At 52.2% G+C, this 27,080-nt stretch overlaps 1 protein-coding gene across 1 annotated transcript; it reads right to left on the bottom strand.

Moving 5' to 3' along the window:
• Window positions 1-10,879: 10,879 nt before the first annotated feature.
• SEC22B (SEC22 homolog B, vesicle trafficking protein) lies at window positions 10,880-26,608 on the bottom strand. The gene is made up of 5 exons (XM_038758581.1): window positions 26,526-26,608; window positions 15,579-15,688; window positions 14,914-15,074; window positions 12,829-12,975; window positions 10,880-12,002 (listed from the first exon to the last, which is right to left on the bottom strand). Exons 1-5 carry the CDS (start codon window positions 26,598-26,600, stop codon window positions 11,848-11,850), a joined length of 648 nt encoding a protein of 215 aa, XP_038614509.1. The 5' UTR covers window positions 26,601-26,608; the 3' UTR covers window positions 10,880-11,847.
• Between the last annotated feature and the right edge of the window lie 472 nt (window positions 26,609-27,080).

The raw sequence follows: 27,080 nt of genomic DNA on the forward strand, positions 1-27,080 counted from the left end.
GCGTTGATCCCTGGTTCTATAGGGGAGGAAACTGAGGCCCAAAGAGGTGAAGTGCTTTGTCCTAAGTGACACAGCAGACCAGTGGTGAGCCAGTACTCTACTCCCAGCCCTATGCTCTTTCCCCGAGGAGTCACTGCCATGTCACGAGGGTTTCTCTGCCATGGATGACCCTAGAGGTGACCTCTCTACTACTAACGCCTGGACTCAGGGCTATTCCAGAGTCTGGTCTGTGGGAAGGCCGGCTGGGGCCCTGGGCATCTCATCCCTCCAAAGCCGCCCTCCTGCCGGTGCCGGGGAGAGCTAGTCACCAGACCTGAGCTTGAGTAATTGCCCAAGCCCCCGGGCAGCTGCATGAAAGGGGCTTCTCTGGCACGCGGGCTGAGCCGGGAGCATCCTGAGATTGCAAAACCACCTGGAGGAGGAATATTGCCAAAGATCGGGCTGAGGAGGTCTGAGATTCCTCAGAGGGAGAGAGGGCACTGGGGCGGAGAGGGTGATGCGTGCTTTGCTTTCCTCTTCACAGCTCGGAAAAAGAGCGGCGTTTTCCACACGTCATGTGGGCAGGGGGTGATCCTCCCCTGGATCCTCCACCCACCAAGAGCCCCGGACACACTCACTCACACGTCATTTTCATTGACTACCTACCATTGGCACTTGGGAGCACTCGACCAAAGCAGATGACACAAACCCTGCCTTTGAGGAGCTCAGTCTCTAATGGGGGAAGACAAGCAGAAGCATAATGATTGAAAGCTCCTTGAGGGCAGGGAAAGTGGGTTTTACTTCTGTTGTTCTTAGGCGCTTAGTATGATTCTCTGAACTCAGTAGGTACTCTATACATACTACTGACAGATGAGTTAACTGTGTATATTCAGGAGGAGCAGGGGAAAAGACAAAGATGCCAGCAACAAAAATAGTATGGGAAAAACAAATGTGTAAGTGAACGTATATGTGTAACACCTAGAAATTCACTAAACTTCTCCATGTCTCAGTTCCCTTATCTGTAAAACGGGGATTAAGACAGGGAGCCCTAGGTGGGACAGGGACTGTGTCCAACCTGATTATCTTGAATCTTCCCCTTTGCTTAGTACAATGCCTGGCACATAGCATTTAACAAACATCATTTTTCAAAAAATGACCGCTGGGATGACATGACTGGAGAGGTGAGAGTTAATCAATCATATTTACAGAGCACTTGTGTGCAGAGCACTATACTAAGGAACAAATTTGGTAGATATGTTCCCTGCCCCAAAGGACCTTGCAGTCTAGAGGGAAAATATTATTATGGCATTTGTTAAGTAATTACTCTGCGTCAAGCACCCTTCTAAGTGCTAGACATAAGTTAATCAAGTTGGGCACAGTCCCTGTCCCCACCTGGAGCTCCCAGTCTAAGTAGAAGGGAGAACAGGTATTGAATCCCCACTTTCCAGATGAAGAAACTGAGGCCCAGAGAAATGAAGTGACTTGCCCAAAGTCGCACAACAGGCAACTGGCAGAGCCTGTACTCTTTTCACTAAACCACACTGCTTCCCTTAAAGGAAGGCCTCCTGGAAGAGGTGGGTTTTCAGGAGACTTTGAGGGTGGAGGGGGTTATGGTTTGGTGGGGTTGGAGCAGGAAGGGAGTTCCAGGCCAGGGAAGAGTGCGAGCGAGGGGCCGGAGTCAGGGGTCAAAAGTGATGAGAGGGGAATCAAGAGCGGTGAGGAGACTGGGAAGAGCAGAGGGTTCTAAAAACACTTGATGGATTCAAAAAGACACATAACTACAAGCCGAATTCCTCATGGGTAGAAAACAAGCTTTCTGGTAAACCACGCGGTGATCTGACTAGGGAACCCTGACTCCAGAATGGTGGTCCCTCGGGGACATCCCGCCCGGGGCTGCACTTCAGAGTCACTCCCGGCAGCGGTGCGGGCTGCGGAAATGGCTCCGGAACATGGATGAATCCTCCATGTTCCCTCTCTGATGCCTCCAAATTGGGCTTTCTTCACCACCTCCTCCATCCCCCTCCCGGGCCGGGGACGGGAAGGGAAGCAACAGGGACCACTGGGAAGCTCTCCCAGCGGACCCCAGGAGGAGGACACTGGGGGCTCTGCCCGGGAGACGGCCCCTCCTTCCAGGAGGGAGAGGCCAGAAGGAACCCCACCCATCCAGCGTCCACTGCAGGCATGCGGACAAGGCAGCGGTGGGCTCTCCTGCTGGGTAGAACAGGAAGAGGAGGTGACCCCCCGCCCCAAACTCCAAACTACAACCTCCGCGCCCTCCCCCCCAATTCCTCCTCCTCCTCCCACTCAGGCAGTGGAAGGGTCTTGGAGCCACCCTTTAGTTTATGTTCCCAGCCCCTTTCCCTGGGAAACCCTCAGTTCCCACACTCAGGCAGGCAGGAAGGTCACCGTGGACACATCACCCGCCTGAAGCTCGCCCTGGCCGGGGACAAGCCGCAGCTGCTGAGCCACGACTGGGGACATCACATCCTGCCCTCCCGGAGAGCGCCGCATCGCCGGTACTGGTGAGGCCTGCAAGGAGATGCCCCAAACTCGGACAAGGAACCAGGTCCGGCCAGGGTTCTGTGACTGGCATCTGATGTGGAGAGGACGCCCAAGGCAGCTCCCTGCCATCTTGTCTAATCTCATCCCCGGCCCCTTGCCCACGTCCTCTCTCTGTCCTGGAACTCCCTCCCGCTTCATGTACAACAGACCACTATTCTCCCCATTTTCAAAGCCTTATTAAAATCACTTTTCCTCCAAGAAGCCTTCCTGGATTAAGCCCTCTTTTTCCATGCTCCCTCTCCCTTCTGAGTCACCCTAGCCGTGTATCTGTACCTTTTAAGCACTTGACAGTCGCCTTGCCCACAGGACTCGTGGACATATCGGCAATTTATTTTAATGTCTGTCTTCCCCTCTGTAAGTTCACTGTGGTCAGGGATGGCAGCTACCAACACTGTTGCGCTGAAATCTCCCAAACATTTAGGCCAGTGCTCTAAACAGAGTAAGCTCTCAAATACCATTGATTGATTGATACGGCAGGCATTCAAAGGAATGCCCTGCGCACAGCAAATGCCGGAACAGCACCCTGCCCACATCATGTGCCCTATACAGCACCCTGCAGACTGCCGGTACAGTGCCCTGCACACAGTGGGTACCCAATACAGCTTGCTGATCCCAGCAGGAACCCCATCTCTATTAAGGAATCCTATAAGGAGCCAGGGGCCCACGTGGTGGAGCAACTCCCCAGAGTGAAAAGTTGACTTGAGGTCTCAGTCTCTCTAATAATAATAGTAATAAAAATAATCACTGTAGTATTTGTTAAGCGCTTACTAGGTGCCAAGCCCTTTCCTAAGTGCTGGGGTAGGCACAGGACAATCAGGTCAGCCTCAGTCCCTCCCTCACATGGGGCTCGTAGACTAAATGGGGAGGGAGGATGGGTATTTCACTCCCATTTTACAAATGAGGAAATGAAGTGACTGGCCCAATGTCATACAGCAGGCAAAGGGGAGAGCCAGAATTAGAGGGTCCGGCTCCCAGGCCCAGACTCTTTCCACTGGGCCACACTGCTTCCCTGCTTCCAGTAGCTGGTCCAGGCCCTATGCCTGGTTGGGCAACACGGCATGCGCCACCTCCTAAAATTCTCCTGCAGTCTCCACTCGCATCTGACTTTCTTCACTTCCCCTTCCAAAGCTGGATGGATTCTACTGCGCCCACCATCTACACTTTCCTGAGCGGAGTCGTTTGGGTTTCTGGGGTCGCTGAGCTGACCCTCACCTACCCTCCGCAGGGTACGGGGCCAACCCTTAGCTGCCTTCCGCAGACATGGGATCAGAGAGAGTAGATCTCCTCAGCTACTCCCCTCTGAACCTGACCCTAATGTTGGGTGGAGGCCGTCTCTATATGTTGCCAACTTGTACTTTCCGAGCGCTTGTACAATGCTCTGCACACAGTAAGCACTCAATAAATACGATTGAATGAATGAGTGAATGAAAATACCACACAGAGTAGCAGCATGGTCTGGTGGCAAGAGCACGGGCTTGGGAGTCAGAGGACGTGGATTCTAATCTCACCTCCACCGCTTGTCTGCTGTGTGAACTGAAGCAGCATGGCTCAGTGGAAAGAGTCCGGCTTTGGAGTCGGAGGTCATGGGTTCAAATCCCAGCTCCGCCACTTGTCAGCTGTGAGACTTTGGGCAAGTCATTTCACTTCTCTAGGCCTCAGTTACCTCATCTGTAAAATGGGGATTAAGACTGTGAGCTCCCTGTGGGACAACCTGATCACCTTGTAACCTCCCCAGCACTTAGAACAGTGCTTTGCACCTAGTAAGCGCTTAATAAATGCCATTATTATTATTATTATTTCCCATCCTTCTCAATCAATCAATGGCATTTTTAATAGTAATAATAATAATAATAATAATAATGATAACTGTGGTATTTGTTTAGTGCTTACTATATGCCAAGCACTGTTCTAAACCCTGGGGTAGATACAAGGTAATCAGGTTGGACACAGTCCTTTCCACACATGGGGCTCACAGTCTTGATCCTCATTTTACAGATGAGGTAACTGAGGCAAAGAGAAGTGAAGTGACTTGCCCAAGGTCACACAGCAGATACGGAGCAGAACCGGGATTAGAACCCACATCCTCTGACTCCCAGGCCTGTGCTCTTTCCACTAAGCCACGCTGCTTCTCACAGTTGTTACTGTGTGGTAGTCACTGTACTAAGACCTCACACTCAGGGAGACATTTCTAGGCAGGCCGGCCCGGGAGCTGTTGAAGCAGCCCTGCAGGTGCCTGTGGGAAGTTTAAAGGGGAGCTAAGGCTGCTTTCCCGGCCCGGAGCTGTCCCGGCTCCTTTTTCTTAGCAGGGTGAGGATTTGGGTGTCCGGGCTGGGGCCACACTGTGCAGCACAGGTCGGGCAGAGCTTTCTCCTGTGCACTGAAGATGGACACGCTACTCAGCCAGAACATGGCCTTTGGGGTGGTCTGTCTGCACCAAACCGCGCCCACTGTCCTAGCCCCGTCTTCCAAACTCTGCTCCCAACACTGAACCATGCCCACTGTCCCAGCCCTTTCCTCTCCATCCAAAATGTTGACACGTTAATTCAATCAATCCTATCCCACCTAGATTACTCTATTAGCCTCCTTGCCGACCTCCCAGCACCATCGCTTCCCACTCCAGTCCATACTTCATTCTACTGCCTGGATCATTTTTCTACAAAAACGTTCAGGACAAGTTTCCCCAATCCTAAAGAAACACCATTAGTTGCCCATCCACCTCTGCATCAAACAAAAACATCCTCACCATTGGCTTCAGAGCATTCAATCATCTTGTCCCCTCCTACCTCATCTCGCAACTCTCCGACTACAACCCAGCCTGCACACCTTCGCTTCTCTAATGCCAAGCTTCTCACTGTACCTCCATCTCATCTATCTCACCATTAAGCCCTGGCCCACGTCCTGCCTCTGGCCTGGAACGCCCTACCTCCTCAAATTCGACAATTTTTCATTCATTTAGGCATATTTATTGAGCGCTTAGTGTGTGCAAAGCACTGTACTAAGCACTTGGGAGAGTACAACAACAGACACCATTCCCTGCCCACAATGACAATGACTCTCCCCTACTTCAAAGCCTCATTGAGGGCACATCCCTTTCAAGAGGCCTTCCCTGACTAAGCCCTCCTTTCCTTTTGTCCTACTCCCTTCTGCATCACCCTGATTTGCTCCCTTCATTCATCCCTGCCCCTCAGCACTTATGTACATAGCCTTAATTCTTTTATATTGTCTGTCTCCCCTTCTAGACTGTAAGCTCATGTGTGCAGAGAATGTGCCTGTTATATTGTCTGTACTCTCCCAACTGCTTAGTACAGTGCCCTGCACAAAGTGCTCAATAAGTACAGCTGTTTTAGTGATTGATTTATGGGATGCGGGAGGTCATAGGAAACCAAAACCAAAATGCAAAATTAAGTTTCAAGGCCAATGTCAGCATTAAGAAGAGAAGAGGCAAAGAGGAGATGAAGAAGAAGAAGTGACCTTGACTTCAAAGATTGCAGGAAGCAACAACTTCTGATTCTAAAGCAAAACACTCCCCTCCCACTAGCCAGTTCCAGACAGGCCATTCTTTTTTTAAAAAAAAACATAAAAAAACAAAAACACAATTGGTGTTTGTTAAGCACATGCCAGGGACTGTACTAGGCGCTGGACACGGATACAAAGTTGGACACAGTCCGTGTCCCACATGGGCATCACAGTCTTACTCCCCATTTTGCAGAATAATAATAATGATGGCATTTGTTAAGCGCTTACTATGTGCAAAGCACTGTTCTAAGCGCTGGGGAGGTTACAAGGTGATCAGGTTGTCCCACAGGGGGCTCACAGTCTTAATCCCCATTTTACAAATGACATGACTGAGGCACAGAGAAGTGACTTGCCCAAAGTCACACAGCTGGCAATTGGTGGAGTCAGGATTTGAACCCATGACCACTGACTCCAAAGCCCATGCTTTTTCCACTGAGCCATGCTGCTTCTCCATAATAATGATGGCATTTGTTAAGCGCTTACTGTGTGCAAAGCACTGTTCTAAGTGCTGGGGAGGACACAAGGGGGTCAGGTTGTCCCACTTGGGGCTCACAGTCTTAATCCCCATTTTACAGATCAGGTAACAGGCACAGAGAAGTTAAGTGACTTGCCCAAGGTCACACAGCTTACACTTGGCGGAGCTGGGATTTGAACCCGTGACCTCTGACTCCCAAGCCCGTGCTCTTTCCATTGAGCTACGCTGCTTCTCACAGAAGAGAAGCAGCATAGCCTAGCATAGACTTGGGAGTCGAAGGACCTAGGTTCAAATCCCAGCTCCACCACTTATCTGCTGTGTGACCTCAGGCCAGTTACTTCATCCCTCTGAGCCTCAGATAGCTCATCTATAAAATAGGCATTAAGACTGTGAGCCCTATGTGGGACAGGGCCTCTGTCCAACCTGATTAGCTTCTTTCATCATCATCATCATCATCAATCGTATGTATTGAGCGCTTACTATGTGCAGAGCACTGTACTAAGCACTTGGGAAGTACAAATTGGCAACACATAGAGACAGTCCCTACCCAACAGTGGGCTCACAGTCTAAAAGGCGGAGACAGAGAATAAAACCAAACATACTAACAAAATAAAATAAATAGAATAGATATGTACAAATAAAATAGAGTAAAAAATATGTACAAACATATATACATATATACAGGTGCTGTGGGGAAGGGAAGGAGGTAAGATGTGGAGGATGGAGAGGGGGATGAGTGCTCCAGTGCTTAGTACTGTGTGTTGCAAATGGGGCGATTAGCAGATACCATTAAAAAAAAAAAAGGAGGTAACAGGTACAGAAAAGTTGAGTGACTTGCCCAAGGTGTCACATAGCAGACAAATGGTGGAACTGGGAGTAGAACCCAGGTAGGCCTGGGCTCTTTCCACTAGACCCCGCTGCTTCCCCCAGGTTCCTTCCCGGCCCACGGTATTAGAGAAGCAGCGTGGCTCAGTGGGAAAGAGCACAGGCTTTGGAGTCAGAGGTCATGGGTTCAAATCCCAACTCCGCCACTTGTCAGCTGTGTGACTTTGGGCAAGTCACTTCACTTCTCTGTGCCTGTTGCCTCATCTGTAAAATGGGGGTGATGACTGTGAGCCCCACGCAGGTCAACCTGATCACCTTGTATCCCCCCAGCGCTTAGAACGGTGCTTTGCTAATAGTAAGTGCTTAGCAAATGCCATTATTAATTAATTAATCAAGGCCTGGGGCCCAGCCGGGACTCTGCCGCCCCCTCCTGGGGGCATCCGGCACTGCCTCCGGGCCACCCAGTCTAGTGGCCCTTGGGGCTGCTGGCCCTGGGATTAGCCCCATGGCCCCTTCGGTCCCTGCCGCACCGTTGCATGTTACCCCTAGTTTCCTATGGATGGATGCAGTCCTTGCTTCTCCCTCTTCGGGCCACCACACCACACCTCTCTTCTGAGTCCGTTACCCCATCCCGGACTGGCACGGCCCTGCCACTGCCATGGTGGCTACGCTGTGGCCCTCAGCCACTTCTTCCGTCTGTGCAGTTCGCTGTTCCCTGTTTCAACCGAAACAACGGAAGCTGATTATGAGCTGGATGTTGCCTACTCTCCTGGGCCTGGCACAGGTGGGATGCCGCAGAGGTTGGTGGCGGTGCCATTAAATGTTAAGCATGGCGCGTAAAGGGTGCTGGAGGGAGTACTGCTTTAACAAACATGGTGACTGCAATCAGCCCGGGTCAGCGTGCCCTACCGGGTTGGCTCTTACGTGGAGACGGTACGTTCACCCGACAGCGGGAACGGCAGTCCCTGTTCTCTCCCAGGCCCTGGACAGCCCATGTGTCCACCCATATCTTTGGGAGCCAAGGTCTCGCCAATTCAGCCCCACATCGGTTTTCAGCAGTAGAATGTGATAGAAAAGGGGAGGCCGGGGTAGAGACAATGGGTAATGATTAGTGGATGGAGAAGATGCTTCGACCCCAGGTCGACCCCAGGTTGTGAAGTCAACAGACAAGACGCCTGCACTTGCTGGAGCAGGTTCCTTCCCAGGAAGAGGGATGGCCCATCCCACCCCCGTGACACTCCCCTCTTCATTCCAGACTAACCTCCAGTGACCCACAACAGAACATCCAACACCCCTAGCTCTCCTTTCTCCACGCAGACCCTTCCTCTAGTGACCCAAAGACCACCCAACACCCCAAGCTCTCCCTTCTCTGTCCCTGACCCTTCCCCACCTCTCCAGTGCCCCAGCACGGACCACCCAACCCCCCAACGTTCTCCTTTCTCTGTTCCTGAACCCTCCCCACCCCCGCAGTGGCCCACTATGAATCTATCCAAATGTCTCGAATCTGTTGAAGTTTTCAGTCTGCAGCGCTTCCTGTGGTTACAAATTCTATGTTTACCTCCTGCTGTGTGAAGGATTTCCTTTTGAACCTGCCACCTTCAACTTCAGCCTTGGTTTCTTCATGCCTTTGTGATGTGGGACTTGGGGAAAAACAATTCCCTGTTTGCCCTCATCTCATTCTTCCAAATGTGTCTCCAATCATTCGTACACATACTGGTGGTGTCTCCGGACTCTATTACTAGCCTCTCCAGGACCCCACTGTAGAGAAGGACCTGGGTTCTAATCCCAGCTCCGCGACTTGTCTGCTGTGTGATCTTGGGCTAGTCACTTCACTTCTCTGTGCCTCAGTTACGTCATTTGTAAAATGAGGATTAAGACTGTGAGCCCCGTTTGTCCAGCCTGAATACTTTGTATCTACCCTAGCACTTTAAACAGTGCCCGGCACGGAGTAAGTGCTTAACAAATACTATTATTGTTGGGTGGGGGTTGGGGGGAGCAGCATTGCCTAGTGAAAAGAGCACAGGCTCTGCCACGTCTGCTGTGTGACCTTGCGCAAGTCACTTTACTTCTAGGTGCCTGTTACCTCCTCTGTAAAATGAGGATTAAGGCTATGAGCTCCATGTGGGACACGGACTGTGTCTGACCTGACTTCCTTGTATCTCCTCTAGTGCTTAGAACAGTGCTTGGCACATGGTAGTGCTTACCAAACACCACAATTATTATTATTACTATTTTCATCATTATTATTAGAAGCTGGTCTCTAACCCCACCAGCTGTGCCCACCCTTCTCAGCCCTGCTCCAGCTCTACTCTGCCATCCGGAGATGCAGAGACCAGAACCGCGCGCAACGCGCAGTGAAATGGGGGGGCCAAACCGGGCCTGACGGGACTGGGTTCCGTCAGACTTTCTGGCAGCCGCCCGCCACACCGATGATCTGCAAGAGCTAGGAGCCGTGGGGCTGAGATGAGCAAGGCCGAGCCCACCGCACTGGAGGTGTTGTTTGGGTGTCTTCTCCCGGCCACTACCATGCCTGGGAGCCAAAGATGAGGCCTGACTCCACCATTACCCCCTAACGTTCATGCTCGGGGGGTCGGGTGGACAGATGGACCTCGGTCAGTTCCAGGCAAAACCTGTCTCCAACACCTGGTTTTCAGTGCTTCACACAGTGATGGTTTTCTCGAGGGGAAAAGCACAGAAAAGTGGAGGCAAGAAGCATTTGAGGAGAGGGACCTTTGGGGAGACCCCGCCTCGCCATCACAATGGAGCCCATCCAGGCCCTCAATGAGGTCCCAAACCCTCCCAGGAAGGAGTCCTCGCTTGGGGAATGGCGGGGGGAGGAGGGCAGCCCTGGGAAACCCTCCCCACCTCTCCCACCCCAACTCTGGACCATGGCTGGAGCGTCTGCCCTTAATTCCCCACAATCTGGTGACCAAAAGTGGTGGGAGGCAGAAATGACAGCCAGTCAGGGTCTCCGATTCTGACAGCTTCCCACCCCTCAATAGATGGGGTCTCAATAGACCCCTCTCTTCCTCCCTTCAAGGCCCTACTGAGGAGGAGGCCAGGAGGCCTTCCCAGACTGAGCCCCTTCCTTCCTCTCCCCCTCGTCCCCCTCTCCATCCCCCCCCATCTTACCTCCTTCCCTTCCCCACAGCACCTGTATATATGTATATATGTTTGTACATAGTTATTACTCTATTTATTTATCTATTTATTTTACTTGTACATATCTATTCTATTTTATTTTGTTAGTATGCTTGGTTTTGTTCTCTGTCTCCCCTTTTAGACTGTGAGCCCACTTTTGGGTAGGGACTGTCTCTATATGTTGCCAAATTGTACTTCCCAAGCGCTTAGTACAGTGCTCTGCAGACAGTAAGCGCTCAATACGATTGATGATGATGATGATGGGACTCTCCTCGAAGACCTCCCTGGGACCCCGAGACTGGAAGACGATGGCAGGAGAGTGGAATGACTCAGTAAGCACTAACCTCTTACCTTCTTAGCCAGAGAACAACAGAGCAGAACTCGGAAGCATCTTAATTTAATATTCATTGAACCCTACAGCAACTGTGCAATAAGCAAAATGTCAGAAAAGGAAAACTGAACAGTTAATGTCTCACGGGGGGGAGCAGGGGCAGAAGACAGTAAAATATGTACAGTGCACAGCCCAGCCTTCACACACACAGGAGTCTTGTCCATGAGCCATTGCAGACCCAGATTCTGGGACAAACAAACATCGCTGACACCAGGAATGTTCATTAGAGTCCAAAACGTCCAGTGGGACAGCCCTCTTTAAAGGGGCCAGGGTCAGGAGGAAGAGGAGAAAGGAGAAGAAACGAGGGAGGAGGGAGAAGAAGAGGGGGAGGAGGGACCCAAGAAGGAAGGAGGAGGAGGGAAATGACTGCGGCCATCACAGTTTTAGTCTAGACCACACTGGGCCTCCTTTCCAGCGGTGTGGTTTAGGGAGGAGGGAAATGGAGGAAGGAGAGAAGGAGGAGGAGGAGCCTGAACTCAGCACTGCCATCACAGTTTCCTTAGTCTAGACCACGTTGGGGCTCCTTCCCAGAATGGCCTAGGTGGGGAAATGAGGGTGGAGGGAAGGAGGAAGAAGGAGAACGGAGGAGGAGGAAGCAACTGACTGTGGCCATCCTGTTTCCTTAGTCTACACCCCAGTGGAGCCCCTTCCCCCAGAATGAATGGGTCCGGGGCATATGGTCGAGGGGCTGGTGGCCGGGGAAGGGGCCCTCAGGCCGCCCTATGGGCCCCCACCCCGTCCAGCTGGCCCGCCGACCAAGAAGAGCCCGTCGCCCCGGGCCTCAGCACCAAGGGGTGGGCTGCACCCAGGGAGGAACAGCCGACCTCCCCTCCTCCGGATGGGCCCTGACCTCACGAGGTCCGCGGAGGCAGGAGTCCTGTTTGGATTCTAATGCACCCCCGGCAGGTTCTGGTCCAGTCCGTGCCCGCCGCCGGCCCCGTGCCCGCCGCTGGCCCACTCACAGCCACCAGAACCGCACGTACACGATGAGCATGACGAAGAACACGGCCACGGCGGCCAGCTTGGCATAGGTGGAACGCATGTTCAGGTACTTGGCGTCCTGGCGGTACTTCTTGGACAGGCTCGACAGGTTGTTGGCCTTCGAGTCCAGGGCTGTGGACACAACGGGTGTGTTAGCCGCTCAGGCGGCGGGGGACCAGGGATGCCCCCGGGGCCCTCCCGGATCCTCAGCTCGCGTTCATGGGAGCAAATTCCCGGCGACACAGAGGCCGGGGTCCGGGTCCAGGTGCTCGACAGCCACTGGTGCCGCAGCAAACTCCTCAGGCAAGCGGGAGCTGGGCACCTTCGCCCCTCTGACTGCCCCACTGACCCTACTGGCGGTTCCCACTACCCCCTTCTTGGAGGAGAGGCTGGAGGCTCCAGGGGGAGAGGGGTGGGAAGGGTGGGGAGCTCTTGCAGTTCCCTGAAGGTTCCAACCTGCCCCAAGGAGTACTGGTCGGGGGGAGTGCACGAGGCGGGCATAGTGGGCGGCAGGAGTGAGGCTAGCAGTCATTTCAGCGTTGCTGGGCCCCTGGCGCACAGCTGACACAATCACGTGTCTAGTTGTGGGAGCAGGGGGAGTGAAGGGGTGCGATGGGGTCAGTGAAGCAGGAGGCCGGGGACAATGGGACACTCAAGACTCCTGAGCCCCAGAATATAGGGAAGACAGTTTGTAGAAGAGGTAAGCGGGTACTCTGGCAAGATGGACTCTGCACTTCACCCCTCCTTCTAGGTACGCTTTCCCCTGGGGCCCGCAAACCCCGGAGTAGACCAGGACTCCGGACCCCACTCCCAGCCCGGCCCCTGGGGGTTTGAACGCTGAACCTGCCGGGAGCTATTGGCGGGGTCCGTCCGAGCCAGAGCAGCAGCCAAAGGTGCCAGGCCCCGCCCCACACCCCTCGCCTGAGGGTCCCAACCTCCGCGCCCCTGAGCAGCGTACCGGACAGGGCCTCTCCCCGCTGCAAGACCTCCTCGATGTTGGCCACCATGATTCTCTGGACATCCTGCAGCTCTGTATTGATGTAGCCCAGGTTCCTGCGAGCGCGGCTGTCAATGTACAGCTTCTTGGTCTTCTGGATGTAGGTGTCTGCAAGGAGGACAGGAAGCGGGGGGTGGCCTTGAGCACTGACCGGTAGCCCGCCGGCCTGGCCCCACGGCCCATTACTGGGAGCCCCATGGGAATAATAATAAAAATGGTACTTGTAAAGAGCTTACTATGTGCCAACCACTATTCTCCGTGCAGGGGTAGATACAGGTTAATCAGGCTGGACACAATCCCTGTCCCACGTGGGGCTCACACTCAATCCCCATTTTACAGATGAGGTAACTGAGGCTCAGAGAAGTTGAGTGGCCTGCCCAAGGTCACACAGCAGACATGTGGCAGAGCTGGGATTAGAACCCAGGTCCTTCTGTCTTCCACACCCATGCTTTAGCCACTAAGCCATGCTGCCTCTCCCTGCCAGCCCCCACTCTCTGTGCCAGAGTCGGTGCTGGGATTGTCAGGCCATGGGGCTGACCAGCGGGATGGCGGACCATTGACGGGGAGGGCATATGGCTCCTACTCTCAGCTGTGGGATAGCTCAGAGGCCCCGGATAGGGCTCTCCGAGGTGGGGGTCTGGACTTTCCTTCCCGGCCTGAGGGGCTTCCTTCCGGGGGGGGGACGGGTCTCTTTCAGTCCCATTCTAGGAAGGGCTCGGCTGCCTCAGTCTTCATCTGGCGGTCCGGACGGTTCAGCCCACAGGCCTGCGGCCCGGCTCACTCTCCATTACAGTGCCCGCCTGCCCACCCCCTGCACCGTGCCCAGCTTCCTGGGGACACCAGGTCGCATCACCTCCCACAAACACCTACCACCTAGAGGCGTGCCACCTGCAGCAGTGGGCAAGGCCAGAGACAGCCCTCCTGGGCAGTCTCTGGACAGCACCCCAGCCACAACAGCCTTCAGGGGAATAAGGCCAAGAGGCTCGATCCCGCATCCTTACCCATATCCACATGCAGAGGAAGTCACTGCCCTCCTTGAGGGGCAACGGCACAACCCAGGAGGGACCAATTAATGGTCTGACACCCTGTCATTATGACTGACTGCTAGTTAGGGGAGGGTCGAGTGACCAACTGGACCTTTGCGTTAGGCTCCTTGCTGACCTCCCTGCCTCCTGTCTCTCCCCACTTCAGTCTCTACTTCACTCTGCAGCCGTTTTTGTTTGTTTGGGTTTTTTTTTACAAAATAGTTCAGTCCATGTTGCCACACTCCTCAAGAACCTCCAGTGGTTGCCCATCCACCTCTGCATCAAACAGAAACTCCTCACCATTGGCTTTAAAGCACTCAATCACCTCACCCCCTTCTACCTCACCTCCAATTTCCTACAATCGAGCCCGCACACCTTGCTCTTCTAATGCCAACATACTCACTGTACCTTGATCTAATCTATCTCACCACCAACCCCTCACCCACATCCTACCTCTGGCCTGGAACTCCCTCCCTCTTCATAACCGACAGACGCTCACTCTGCCCACCTTCAAAGTCTTACTAAGGACACATCTTCTCCACGAGACCTCCCCCGACTAAACACTCATTTTCTTCTCCCACTCCCTTCTGCGTCGCCTTTGCACTAGAACCTGCATTCATTCATTCAATTCATTTATTGAGCGCTTACTGTGTGCACAGCACTGTACTAAGCACCTGAGAAGTACAAGTCGGCAACATATAAAGACGACCCCTACCCAACAATGGGCTCACAGTCTAGAAGGGGGAGACAGACATCTTTATTCACCCATCCCTCAGTCCCACAGCACTTACATAGCCATAATTTATTTTAAAATATACATATATTAATGTCCACCTCTCCCTCTAGACTGTAAGCTCTTTGTGGGCAGGGAACGTATCTACCAACTCTTTTATATTGGACTCTCCCAAGCGCTTAGTATAGTGCTCTGCACACAGTAAGTAGTCAACAGATATGATTGATCGAGTGGCCAGGCTGGCAACCAAACAGCTGCTGGCCGGCCATGATCCCTTTCGGAGCTCACCGAACTCGATGAATGAGTAGGGTCTGGAGACGGTGGGCACCTTCTTCCCGTGCTGCTCATCGAACTCCGAGTGCAAGTCCTCCAGATAGGCGAAAGCTAGCTTCTTGGGGAAGACGGCCTCACACAGGACTAGGTAACACACCCCCTGCTCGATGATGTAACTGCAGAGGGACAGACCAGAGTCGCAGCTCAGTGGCCGGGAGGGACCGTGGGCAGGGTCGGCCCGTCGGGTGGTCCCCCTCGGCCCACTACAGAGAAGCTGAAAGTTATCATAATGACATCTTAGTTATGTGTCCAGTCCTCAGCCTCTTACAACCGGATGGAATGAGAGGGAATGAAATTGGGGATCGGATCGGATTTCTGCTAAGGCACTGGTGGCAAATGGCAATGACGGTGCGGAGATGGAGGACCAAAAACAGGAGGGAGAAGAAAGGAGAAGCCCCAGCTGCAGGCACAGCCAAAGTGGGAGAATGGGCAGGGACACAGACAGGAAACAGGCTCCGGCCACTGCCCGGCAGGACCCTCAAGGAAATCGGACAAAAAGCGTCCACGCCAGCCACTGTCCATCACCCCCGGAAATTGAATTATTTCCAGATCCAGCGGGTGGGCAGAGATGTGCTAGCCCCACTCCACTCCAGCCCAGCCCACCACCGCCCCGTACTCACTGAAAGGCGACAGAGCCGGCTTCCAGAGTGCAGCGGGTCGGGGACTGCTCGTTCAGCTTGCGGAACAGCTGTTTGGCCTGGCTCTGGTACTGCTGCAGGTCACGGCCAGACTGGGGAGGGGCGGGAGGAGAGAATACAGCAGTTCACTGACCCTGCACCAGAATGCCAGGCAGGGATGAGTTCGCCATCTTGGGGGGGGGGGGGGGAGCGAAGGAACAGAGAGAGCACGACCCACACACTCCCAGAGGCACGCAGGGTGGCCAGCGCTGCTCGTAGTAAAGCCCGGTGCCCGGCTTCCCCTGCCCTGCCTGGCATGGGGGAGGGCCGGCGTCGAACTAGTACAGTCCCAGGGGCCGGGCCACTCTCAGGCTTTTCTGCCACCCGGGGCCTGGCCTGGGTCTTCACTATGGCTTGCAGCAGGGACACCAGACAGACCACTTCCCCTCCTCAGGCCTCCCTCAGGATGTCAGGTGCAACACAAAAACTCCCAGGTCGGCCACCCGGGTGGGGGCAATGTACAAGGGACCATCTCTATATGTTGCCAACCTGGACTTCCCAAGCGCTTAGTACAGTGCTCTGCACACAGTAAGCGCTCAATAAATACGATTGAATGAATGAATAAGGGGATTTTTTTATGTTTCTGGTTAAGCATGCACTTTATGCCAGGCACCCGGTACAACACGGAAATCTCCAGATCGGCCACCAGGGGGCACTGCACAATGCGGCTGCTCCATAGTTTTTTTGGCTTTTAATAATAATAATGATGATGGCATTTATTAAGCGCTTACTACGTGCAAAGCACTGTTCTAAGCGCTGGGGAGGTTACAAGGTGATCAGGTTGTCCCACGGGGGGCTCACAGTCTTAATCCCCTTTTTACAGATGAGGTCACTGAGGCCCAGTGAAGTGACTCGCCCAAGGTCACACAGCTGACAATTGGCAGAGCCGGGATTTGAACCCATGACCTCTGACTCCAAAGCCCGTGCTCTTTCCCACTGAGCCACGCTGCTTCTCTTTCTTTTCCATGGTAATTTTTAAACACTTACTATTTAATAATAATAATAATAATGGCATTTATTAAAGCGCTTACTATGTGCAAAGCACTGTTCTAAGCGCTGGGGAGGTTACGGAGTGATCAGGTTGTCCCACGGGGGGCTCACAGTCTTCATCCCCATTTTACAGATGAGGTAACTGAGGCCCAGAGAAGTGGAGTGACTTGCGGCTGCTCCATAGTTTTTTTGGCTTTTCTTTCCCATGTTAATTTTTAAACACTTACTATTTAATGATAATAATAGTGGCATTTATTAAGCGCTTACTATGTGCAAAGCACTGTTCTAAGCGCTGGGGAGGTTACAAAGTGATCAGGTTGTCCCACGGGGGGCTTACAGTCTTCATCCCCATTTTACAGATGAGGTAACTGAGGCCCAGAGAAGTGAAGTGACTTGCAGCTGCTCCATAGTTTTTTTTGGCTTATCTTTTCCATATTAATTTTTAAACACTTACTATTTAATAATAATAATAATAATAATGGCATTTATTAAGCGCTTACAATGTGCAAAGCAATGTTCTAAGCGCTATTTACCAGGTACTGAACTACAACACAGAAATCCCCAAGTCGGTCACCTAGGGGCACTGTACAGTTTTGGGGGGATTTTTTTCCCTACGTATTTGTGAAGTAATAATAATAATAATGATGGCATTTGTTAAGCGCTTACTATGTGCAAAGCCCTGTTCTAAGCGCTGGGGAGGTTACAAGGTGATCAGGTTGTCCCACATGGGGCTCACAGTCTTCATCCCCATTTTACAGATGAGGTAACTGAGGCCCAGAGAAGTTAAGTGACTTGCCCAAAGTCACACGGCTGACAACTGGCGGAGCCGGGGTTTGAACCCATGACCTCTGACTCCAAAGCCCGGGCCCTTTCCATTGAGCCACGCTGCTTCTCTACTTACTACATGCCAGGCACTGTAATAAGCTCTGGGGTAGATTCAGGTAATCAGGTTGGGCACAGTCCCAACATGAGGCTCACAGACCTAATCCTCATTTTACAGGGGTAATAAAGGCCTGGAGAAGTGAAGTGACTTGCCCAAGGTCACACAGCAGACACGTGGCAGAGCCAGGATTAGAACCCAGGTCCTTTCGACTCTCAGGCCCGTGTTCTAGCCATTAGACCTTGCTGCTCCTTGGCCAAGCAGCCCCACATCCCAGCCCCTTCAAGCCGGGGCACAGGATCTTTCACCAACCAAAAACGGCACCATCATCATCATCAACATCATCAATCGTATTTATTGAGCGCTTACTGTGTGCAGAGCACTGTACTAAGCACTTAAGCCCAGCTTTAAGCATGGGTGTGACCCTGTGGGCATCCGTACTCTTTGACCAGTCTGCCAGCACTGCCTGCGGGTCCCAGGAGCCGCCCTTGTTCAGAACTAGAGAAGCAGCATGGCCTAGTGGAGAGAGCACAGGCCTGGGTTTTAATTCCAGCACTGCCACTTTGCTATGTGACCTTGGGCAAGTCACTTCACTTCTTTGTGCCTCTGTTACCTCATCTGCCAAAAGGGGGAACGGGACTGTGAGCCCCATGTGAAACACAGACTATGTCCAACCTTCTAGACCGTCTCCCCGCATCTAGACTGTGAGCCCGCTGCTGTGTGAGGATTGTCTCTATCTGCTGCCAAACTGTACTTTCCAAGCGCTTAGTACAGTGCTCTGCACATAGTAAGCGCTCAATAAACACGACTGAATGAATGAATGATTAGCTTCTCTCTACCCCAGTGTTCGGTACAGTCCCTAGCACATAGTAAGGGCTTCATAAATAACATAAAATAAAGAGAAACAAACAGGCATGGCTAACACCTGCTGACAGGAATGCAGAAAAGAGCAGTGGGGCTTTGGTGGGAACAGCAAGGGCTGAGGAGTCGGAAGCCCTAGGTTCTAATCCTGCCTCTGCCATCTGCCTACTGTGTGATCTCAAGCACACCAATTAACTTCTCTGGACCTGTTTCCTCATCTGTAAAATGGAGATTCAATACTGTTCTCCCTCCAACTTGAACTGTATGCTTCATGTGGAGCAGGGACTGTGTCCATCCTGATTACCTCAAACCAACCCAGCATTTAGTACAGAGCTTGGCATTTAACAAATATTACTATTATTATGCACAGGCCCAGCACGTGTCTGATGAGGGTTCTTCCCAGCACAGACATCCACCGGAACTTCCACCTTGGCTCTGAGCCATATCACCTCTTCTCTCGTTTGTTAAAGTTCACATGTGCGCCTGGGCTGTGGCGTCACGGACCACCCAGGGCATCTCCTGCCTCCGGTAGTCACCCCTGCTGATGCGGCCGCCAACCCGTCCCAGCCTCCGCTCCCGGTTCTGCTTCCCTTCCCAGAGGGTCAGTCTTAGCTGTGGCCACTGGTGCTGGGCGTTGCCCTTGGGAGCCACAGCGGGCCCAGGGTCAGCTAGCGAAGGAGAGACATGGCCTGGCGGCTGCTCCGAAACAACTCTCGCTTGCTCCGTCAGCCCATCGTCTCAGAGCAACTAAGCCAGGGCGCCGCTGGAGCTGAAAGGAATCTGTTCCGATTCGGAACTGTTCCTCTGGAACCCCGCGGTCTCCAATCCCAGCCCTCCACTCCCGGGAGACACCCCAGTGTCCAGAGACCACCCAACCCCCCGAGTCACTTCCAGCCAACAACCACCTTGAGCACTTCTACCTTCCCCCAGGGTTGTCTAATTGATGGGAAATTACTTCCTTGGATTACTCTGTAAACAGAGGAACCAGTACGGTAGAAGCTCCATTTCCTTGTTTTATCATCGATTGATGGCATTTATTGAACTCTTACTGTAGGCAGAGCACTGTACTAAGTACTTGGCAGGGAACAATACAATAGAGTTAGTAATAATAATAATTGTGGTATTTGTTAAGCGCTTACTATGTACCAGGCACTGTACTATGCGCTACAGCGGATACCGTTGGACATAGTCCCTGTCCCACGTGGGGCTCACAGCTTCAATCCCCCTTTTGCAGATGAGTTAATCGAGATTCAGAGAAGTGAAGTGACTTGCCCAAGATGACACAGCAGACGAGTGGTGGAGCCAAAATCAGAACCCATGACCATGGCAGAAATGATCCCTGTCCTCAAGGAGCTTGTAATTTTCAGCTGCCCTGGGGTAGCACTCAGTAAACACAGCCCCAATTTCCACCACTCCCACCGCAGCACAGCAGCGACTTGGTGCCTGGCCAGATCCCATCCCAAGTCCAAGCCGGGTCAAAGGTTCCTGAAGACCCGTTTTCCGGAAGATACAGTCCAAAGTGCAACCCCCAGAGGTCGGCTCACATGGGCTCCGCCTCCGCCCGGTGGCCTGGTCAGTTCCAAAGTCCTCCGGCTGCCCCCGTGACGGCGGGACACACAGGCCGGATCCTTTCATTGCCTCGCAACAGCCGCAAGGGAAGACGGGCTTCCAGGTGAGAGGCCGCTTGCAGTCGCTCAAGGGGAAAACCCTAAATCCTGCTCCGCATCCATTACTGCCCAATCAATTCACCCTGTTCCTGGTCTGTCTCTTCACCTGCACTTGGATCTGTAAACTTTATTCACCCCATCCTCAACCCCATAGCTCTTATGTGCCCATAATTTATTTTAAAGCCCATCTCCCCTCCAGACCGGGAGCTCCTTGTGGGCAGGGAATGCGCCTACCAACTCTTTTGTACCACACTCTCCCACTGGCTTAGTACAGTGCTTCGCACGTATTAGGCACTCAAAAAATACAATTATTTTCAAATGGGGGGGCCCTCTCCCTTCAAGCATCAAGGATGGGGCGAGGGTGAGACCAGCAGGCTATGGCACACATGCCAAGCTCTGGGGACCAAAGGTCCCCGTGGGATAAAAGCTTCCTGGAGTTTACCAACGCACTACGGTCCTGGGATTTTTGCACCCACCAAGCCAGCCCAGAGGAAACACCAATTTAGAAGGCAAAGTCATCCTATAAGCTTTAGGGAAGGACAAAAGCCTCTCTCCAACCCAATTCTAAGCAGTCACATAAGATGCAGTGCCAGGCTCCCAGGGTAGGTAGATTACACGGCTCATCACACCAAGTACGGGCTCTTGGTGGGGAGGGAGATCCCACACAACTCCAACAAAGCTGGGAATACCTGACCACTGTTCTGCCCTGGTCTACCTGTCTCTCCTTGTCTGTCAGCCTCAAACACAAGACTAAGACAGCACCAGGCCCATCCCGTTTTAGGGGTGTCGACGGCAGCTCCGCAGCCTCTGGCCAGAGCGTGTGTCCACCGCTGATTTCTCCAGGATGCCCTGCATCCCACCGCTGCTGGCCGGGGACTGCGCTACTGTCCCACTCAAGGGAAAAGTTTGGTGTCTCTGTCTCCAGTGACTCCAACAGGCCTCAGGATTTCCTCCCTGACTGAAAACTGAATCCCTCAACTCATGCCGATCCAGATTCCCTAGCACCTCCAGAAGACGAGGAGGAGGAGGCATGGCTAATCCTAGAAAGGGTGAAGGACAGACCAAGGAGATACAACCTCCTAAGCTGCACATTCACTAGCCAACAGGGTCTGAATTTAAGGGGTTTATGGCTAGACTATAGATCCTGAAGAGAAAGCTTGAAGGTATTCATCAGAAGGAAAAAAAAAAATCACGACTGTCTGTTTACCTGAGTATTCCAACTCAATCTGCTGTAATAATAATAGTGATGGTATTTGTTCAGTGCTCACTATGTGCAAAGCACTGTTCTAAGCACTGGTGGGATACAAGGTGATCAGGTTGTCCCACGTGGGGCTCACAATCTTAATCCCCATTTTACAGATGAGGTAACTGAGGCCCAGAGAAGTTAAGTGACTTGCCCAAAGTCACACAGCCAATAAGTGGTGGAGTCAGGATTAGAGCGCAAGACCTCTGACACCCAAGCCCATGCTCTTTCCACTGAGACACACTGCTTTCCCAAGCTGTACTGCCCTAGCCCTGATCAAAGTAACACACGCATAGCCAACATTTCCACAGGCTGCACCCCGAACCCCGGGACTGGATAGGAGAACCCGGGGGCGGGGGTGCCTGATTTAAACCATGGTTTCAGTCGAACAAGGAAATTTCTCCACTCTCATTCCATGTGATTGCGATAATGACAGCAAGTTAAGGCTGGTGAACTCTGGCAAGAGATTCTATTATCTTAACCTCCACCTTACTCCACTCTGCAAGGCAGTGAGGCCTAATGGGAAGAGCACGCGGCTGGGAGTTAAGAGGCCCAGGCTAATGACCTGGCTCCGTCACTAGTATGACCTTGGAGAACTTCCTTAGACCTCCCTGTGCCTCAGTTTCCTCAGCAGTAAAGTGGGAATTGGATATATGATGAGCCCTGCATGAGACGGATTGTGTCTGAACTGCCTGAATTTACCCCAACTCTAAGAGTTGGGCACGAAGCATGCACTTAATAAATGCCATCGTTATTACTGAGTGCAATCTGTGCCTGCCTGCCTCCCCCATTAGTTTGTAAATTACACCTCTACCACTTTTATTGAATGCTCCTTAGGGCCTAGTAAGCATCCAAGACAGCATTCAGCACATAAAGGCACATTAAATAATGAATAGATAATCCTGAAAGAAAGCAAAAATTTTCCTCATTCAAGGACATTACAGTCTAGAAGGGGGTCAGCTAATAAAAATTTCCCTCATCCAAGGACATTACAGTCTAGAAGGGGGTCAGCTAATACATTACAGATATGTTCATAAGTGCTGTGGAGCACAGGGTGGAGTGAATATCAAGTTGGCTGAATCCTGAAAAAAAGACAAAGCTCCTCTCTTCCATGGGGCTCGAAAATAATAGCAGCAGTGACCGTACTTAGGAAGTGCCCATTGAGTGGAAGGCACTGTGTTAAGCGTTTGGGAAGTATGAAGGAAGCAAGTGTTATATTCCCTAGAACACAAGGTGCTGACAGTCTAGTGGGGGAGTGTGGAAGGTCTTCAAGTTCTGCTTCTCCAAACTCTTCAATACCCTGGGGTCTGAGGGCAGTGGAGGGTTGGCTTGGTTTCCAGAGGTGGGCTCTTAGGCACAGAGAACGGGCAGGAGAAGGGCTGGACTTGTCAGGGGCCAAACGAGGGTGGACTCCACGGCCTCTGGTGCCCAGCGGAATGTACCAATTGTGGGCATAATACTCGGACCTCACGGGCTGGATGCCGCAGGTGGGGGCAGGAGGAAGACAGGCTGCAGGAGCGCCAGGTGGGAGAGGGGTCGCGATCCCGGGAGGGGTCTTGGGGTGGCATCGCGGAGAAGCAGCGTGGCTTACTGGCAAGAGCGCGGGCTTGGGAGTCAGAGGTCCTAAACCCAGCTCCGCCACTTATCTGCTCTGCGACCTCGGGCAAGTCACTTCACTTCTCTGGGCCTCCGTTGCCTCGTCTGTAAAATGGGGATTAAGACTGAGAGCCCCACGTGGGACAACCCTGATTACCTTGTATCCCCCCCCAATGCTTAGAACAGTGCTTGGTACACGGTAAGCGCTTAACAAATACCAACAGTATTTATTTATTTTATCTGTACATATTTATTCTATTTATTTTATTTCGTTAGTATGGTTTGTTTTGTTGTCTGTCTCCCCCTTCTAGACTGTGAGCCTGCTGTTGGGTAGGGACTGTCTCTATATGTTGCCAACTTTTACTTCCCAAGCGCTTAGTACAGTGCTCTGCACACAGTAAGCGCTCAATACGATTGAATGAACGAATGAATATTATTACTATTAAGGCTGGGCGCCCCACGTGGGACAACCTGATGACCTTGTAGCAACCCCAGCATTTAGAACAGCGCTTGGCTCATAAAATACCATTACTATTCTTCTTGGGTCATTCATTCACTCATTCATTCAATCGTATTTATTGAGCGCTTACTGTGTGCAAAGCACTGTACTAAGTGCTTGGGAAGTACAAGTTGGCAACATATAGAGACGGTCCCTACCCAACAGCGGGCTCACAGTCTAGAAGTGTTCATTCAGTCGTATTTATTGAGCGCTTACTGTGTGCACAGCACTGTACTAAGCGCTTGGGAAGTACAAGTTGGCAACATATACAGACGGTGCCTACCCAACAGCAGGCTCATATTAACAAAATAAAATAAATAGTATACCTACAAGTAAAAGAAAGTAATAAATATGTACAAACATATAAACATATACACAGGTGCTGTGGGGAGGGGAAGGAGGTAAGGCGGGGGATGGGGAGGGGAAGGGGGCTCAGTCTGGGAAGGCCTCCTGGAGGAGGTGGGGGAAGGGTGTCCGGGGTAATTAAGTCCGATGTTGGGGTGGGGAGGAGGTCCTGGGGGGAGGGGGTGCTCTGGGAGAAGAGGGGGGGATGGGGCAGGGAGGGGGCGGGGCAGGGTTTCATTCATTCAATCGTATTTATTGAGCGCTTACTGTGTGCAGAGCACTGTACTAAGCGCTTGGGAAGTACAAGTTGGCAACATAGAGACGGCCCCTACCCAACAGAAGGCTCACTGTCTAGAAGGGGGAGACAGGCAACAAAACAAATTAACAAAACAAAATAGAATAGTAATCAATTATCCCTTAGTTTAGGACAACGTATAGAAAAAGAAGCTTTCCAGGAATCAGTGGGTCTGTTTTTCCTTTTGCAATACAACATACTCACAGTTAACAGAAGTATGCTAGAAGTTCTTCCAGACTGTGAGCCCACTGTTGGGTAGGGACCGTTTCTATATGTTGACAACTTGTACTTCCCAAGCACTTAGTACAGTGCTCTGCAGACAGTAAGCGCTCAATAAATGCGATTGAATGAATGCTGCAGAATATACACACAGATAGCCTTACTCATTTAGTTTCAGTGCCCTCCTACAAAAAAAACCCTATCAATCATAACAGTTAATAAATGTACATCCACTGGGACATGGAAGCTGCTTTCCAGATGAGGAAACAAACCCGAACTCACATAAGGAAGGTGGCAGGCTGCTGCTCTTTCCCTTGGGCTACGTGGCTGCTATACAGTCACAGCTAGAGAAGCAGCGTGGCTCAGTGGAAAGAGCCCGGGCTTTGCAGTCAGAGGTCATGGGTTCAAACCCCGGCTCCGCCACTTGTCAGCTGTGTGACTTTGGGCAAGTCACTTCACTTCTCTGGGCCTCAGTTCCCTCTTCTGGAAAATGGGGGCGAAGACTGCGAGCCCCCCGTGGGACAAACCTGATCACCTCGGAACCTCCCCAGCGCTTAGAACAGTGCTTTGCACATCAATCAATCAATCGTATTTATTGAGCGCTTACTGTGTGCAGAGCACTGTACTAAGCGCTTGGGAAGTATGAGCTGGCAACATGTAGAGACAGTCCCTACCCAACAGTGGGCTCACAGTCTAGAAGGGGGAGACAAGAACAAAACCAAACATACTAACAAAATAAAATAAATAGAATAGATATGCACAAGTAAAATAAATAAATAAATAAATAAACAAATAAATAAATAAATAAATAGAGTAATAAATATGTACAAACATATATACACATGGGTTCAAATTCCGGCTCCGCCACTTGTCAGCTGTGTGACTTTGGGAAAGTCACTTCTTGGGCAAGTCACTTCATTTCTCTGGGCCTCAGTTCCCTCATCTGGAAAATGGGGGTGAAGCCTGCGAGCCCCCCGTGGGACAAACCTGATCACCTCAGAACCTCCCCAGTGCTTAGAACAGTGCTTGGCACATGGGTTCAAATCCCGGCTCCGCCACTTGTCAGCTGTGTGACTTTGGGCCAGTCATTCACTTCTCGGTGCCTCAGTTCCCTCATCTGGAAAATGGGGTGTGAAGCCTGCGAGCCCCCCGTGGGACAAACCTGATCACCTTGGAACCTCCCCAGTGCTTAGAACATGGGTTCAAATCCCGGCTCCGCCACTTGTCGGCTGTGTGACTTCGGGCCAGTCACTTCACTTCTCTGGGCCTCAGTTCCCTCATCTGGAAAATGGGGGTGAAGACTGCGAGCCCCCCGTGGGACAAACCTGATCAATCAATCAATCGTATTGAGCGCTTACTGTGTGCAGAGCACTGTACGAAGCCCTTGGGAAGTACAAGTTGGCAACATCGAGAGACGGTCCCTACCCAACAGCGGGCTCACAGTCTAAAAGCGCTCAGCGCTTAGAACAGTGCTCTGCACATAGTAAGCAATTAACAAATGCCATTATTATTATTATTATTATTAAAAGGGGGAGACAGAGAACAAAACCAAATATACTAACAAAATAAAATAAATAGAATAGATGTGTACAAGTAAAATAGAGTGATGATCACCTTGGACTCCCCAGCGCTTAGAACAGTGCTGGGCACATAGTAAGCGCTTAATAAATACCATCGTCGTTATTATTATTATTATTATTATAGCTAGAAGAGGTAGGTATGAGAAGGGGTAGCTGGCCGGCTAGTTAATAATAATAATAATAATGTTGGCATTTGTTAAGCGCTTACTCTGTGCAAAGCACTGTTCTAAGCGCTGGGGGGGATACAAAGTGATCAGGTTGTCCCACGCGGGGCTCACAGTCTTAATCCCCATTTTCCAGATGAGGGAACTGAGGCTCAGAGAAGTGACTTGCCCAAGGTCACACAGCAGACATGTGTGAAGAGAAGCATTGTGGCTCAGTGGAAAGAGCCCGGGCTTTGGAGTCAGAGGTCAGGGGTTCAAATCCCGGTTCCGCCAACTGTCAGTTGTGTGACTTTGGGCAAGTCGCTTCACTTCTCTGGGCCTCAGTTCCCTCATCTGGAAAATGGGGATGAAGACTGGGAGCCCCCCGTGGGACCACCTGATCACCTTGTAACCTCCCCAGCGCTTAGAAGAGTGCTTGGCACATAGTAAGCGCTTACTAAATGCCATTATTATTATTATTATTATGTGGCGGAGCCGGGATTCGAACCCACGACCTCTGAGTCCAAAGCCCGGGCTCTTTCCACTGAGCCACGCTGCAGTTTCGGGGTCACCTGCTCGTCCTCCTGCATCGAGGCGGCCAGCGGGAGCCCGTCCGCCACCCGGGCGATCATCGTGAGGAGCACCATGGCGATGGCGGCGGCGTCGCCGTCGTCGTCCTCCTCCTCCTCCTCCTCCTCCACGCAGCCCTCCTTCTCCTCAGCCCTTCTCCTCCTCCCGCTGAGGTGGCCGGAAGTCGGCGGGCGGGTCCCGTCCGTCCATCCGTCCGTCCGGAAACACCCACTTCCGGCGGCGGTGCGCGCGCACGCCGTCCGGCCGGGAACAACCACTGCCGGCGCCCCCGTTCCCCCCTCCCTCCCGGCCGGCTCCGCCCACGTGGGTGACGTCGTGGCGGGGTGACGTCACGTCGGGGGGGCCCAGGTGGAGGGGGGAGGGGGCGGGGCTGCGGACGATAATAATAATGTTGGCATTTGTTAAGCGCTTACTATGTGCACAGCACTGTTCTAAGCGCTGGGGGGGATACGAAGTGATCAGGTTGTCCCTTGTGGGGTTCACAGTCTTCATCCCCATTTTACAGATGGGATAACTGAGGCTCAGAGAAGTGAAGT

Source organism: Tachyglossus aculeatus, chromosome 16 (assembly GCF_015852505.1).
Source record: "Tachyglossus aculeatus isolate mTacAcu1 chromosome 16, mTacAcu1.pri, whole genome shotgun sequence".
In the NCBI taxonomy this organism is placed as follows: Eukaryota; Metazoa; Chordata; class Mammalia; order Monotremata; family Tachyglossidae; genus Tachyglossus; species Tachyglossus aculeatus.

Bases quoted from the DNA above. Each gene is read 5' to 3' on its own strand.
- SEC22B (XM_038758581.1), bottom strand. From the start codon at position 26,600: ATGGTGCTCCTCACGATGATCGCCCGGGTGGCGGACGGGCTCCCGCTG. The intron at 15,075-15,578 runs GTGAGTACGGGG...GTCCCTCTGCAG, and splicing joins GCCGGCTCTGTCGCCTTTCA to TTACATCATCGAGCAGGGGG. The intron at 12,003-12,828 runs GTACGCTGCTCA...TTGTGTCCACAG, and splicing joins GCGGGGAGAGGCCCTGTCCG to CCCTGGACTCGAAGGCCAAC.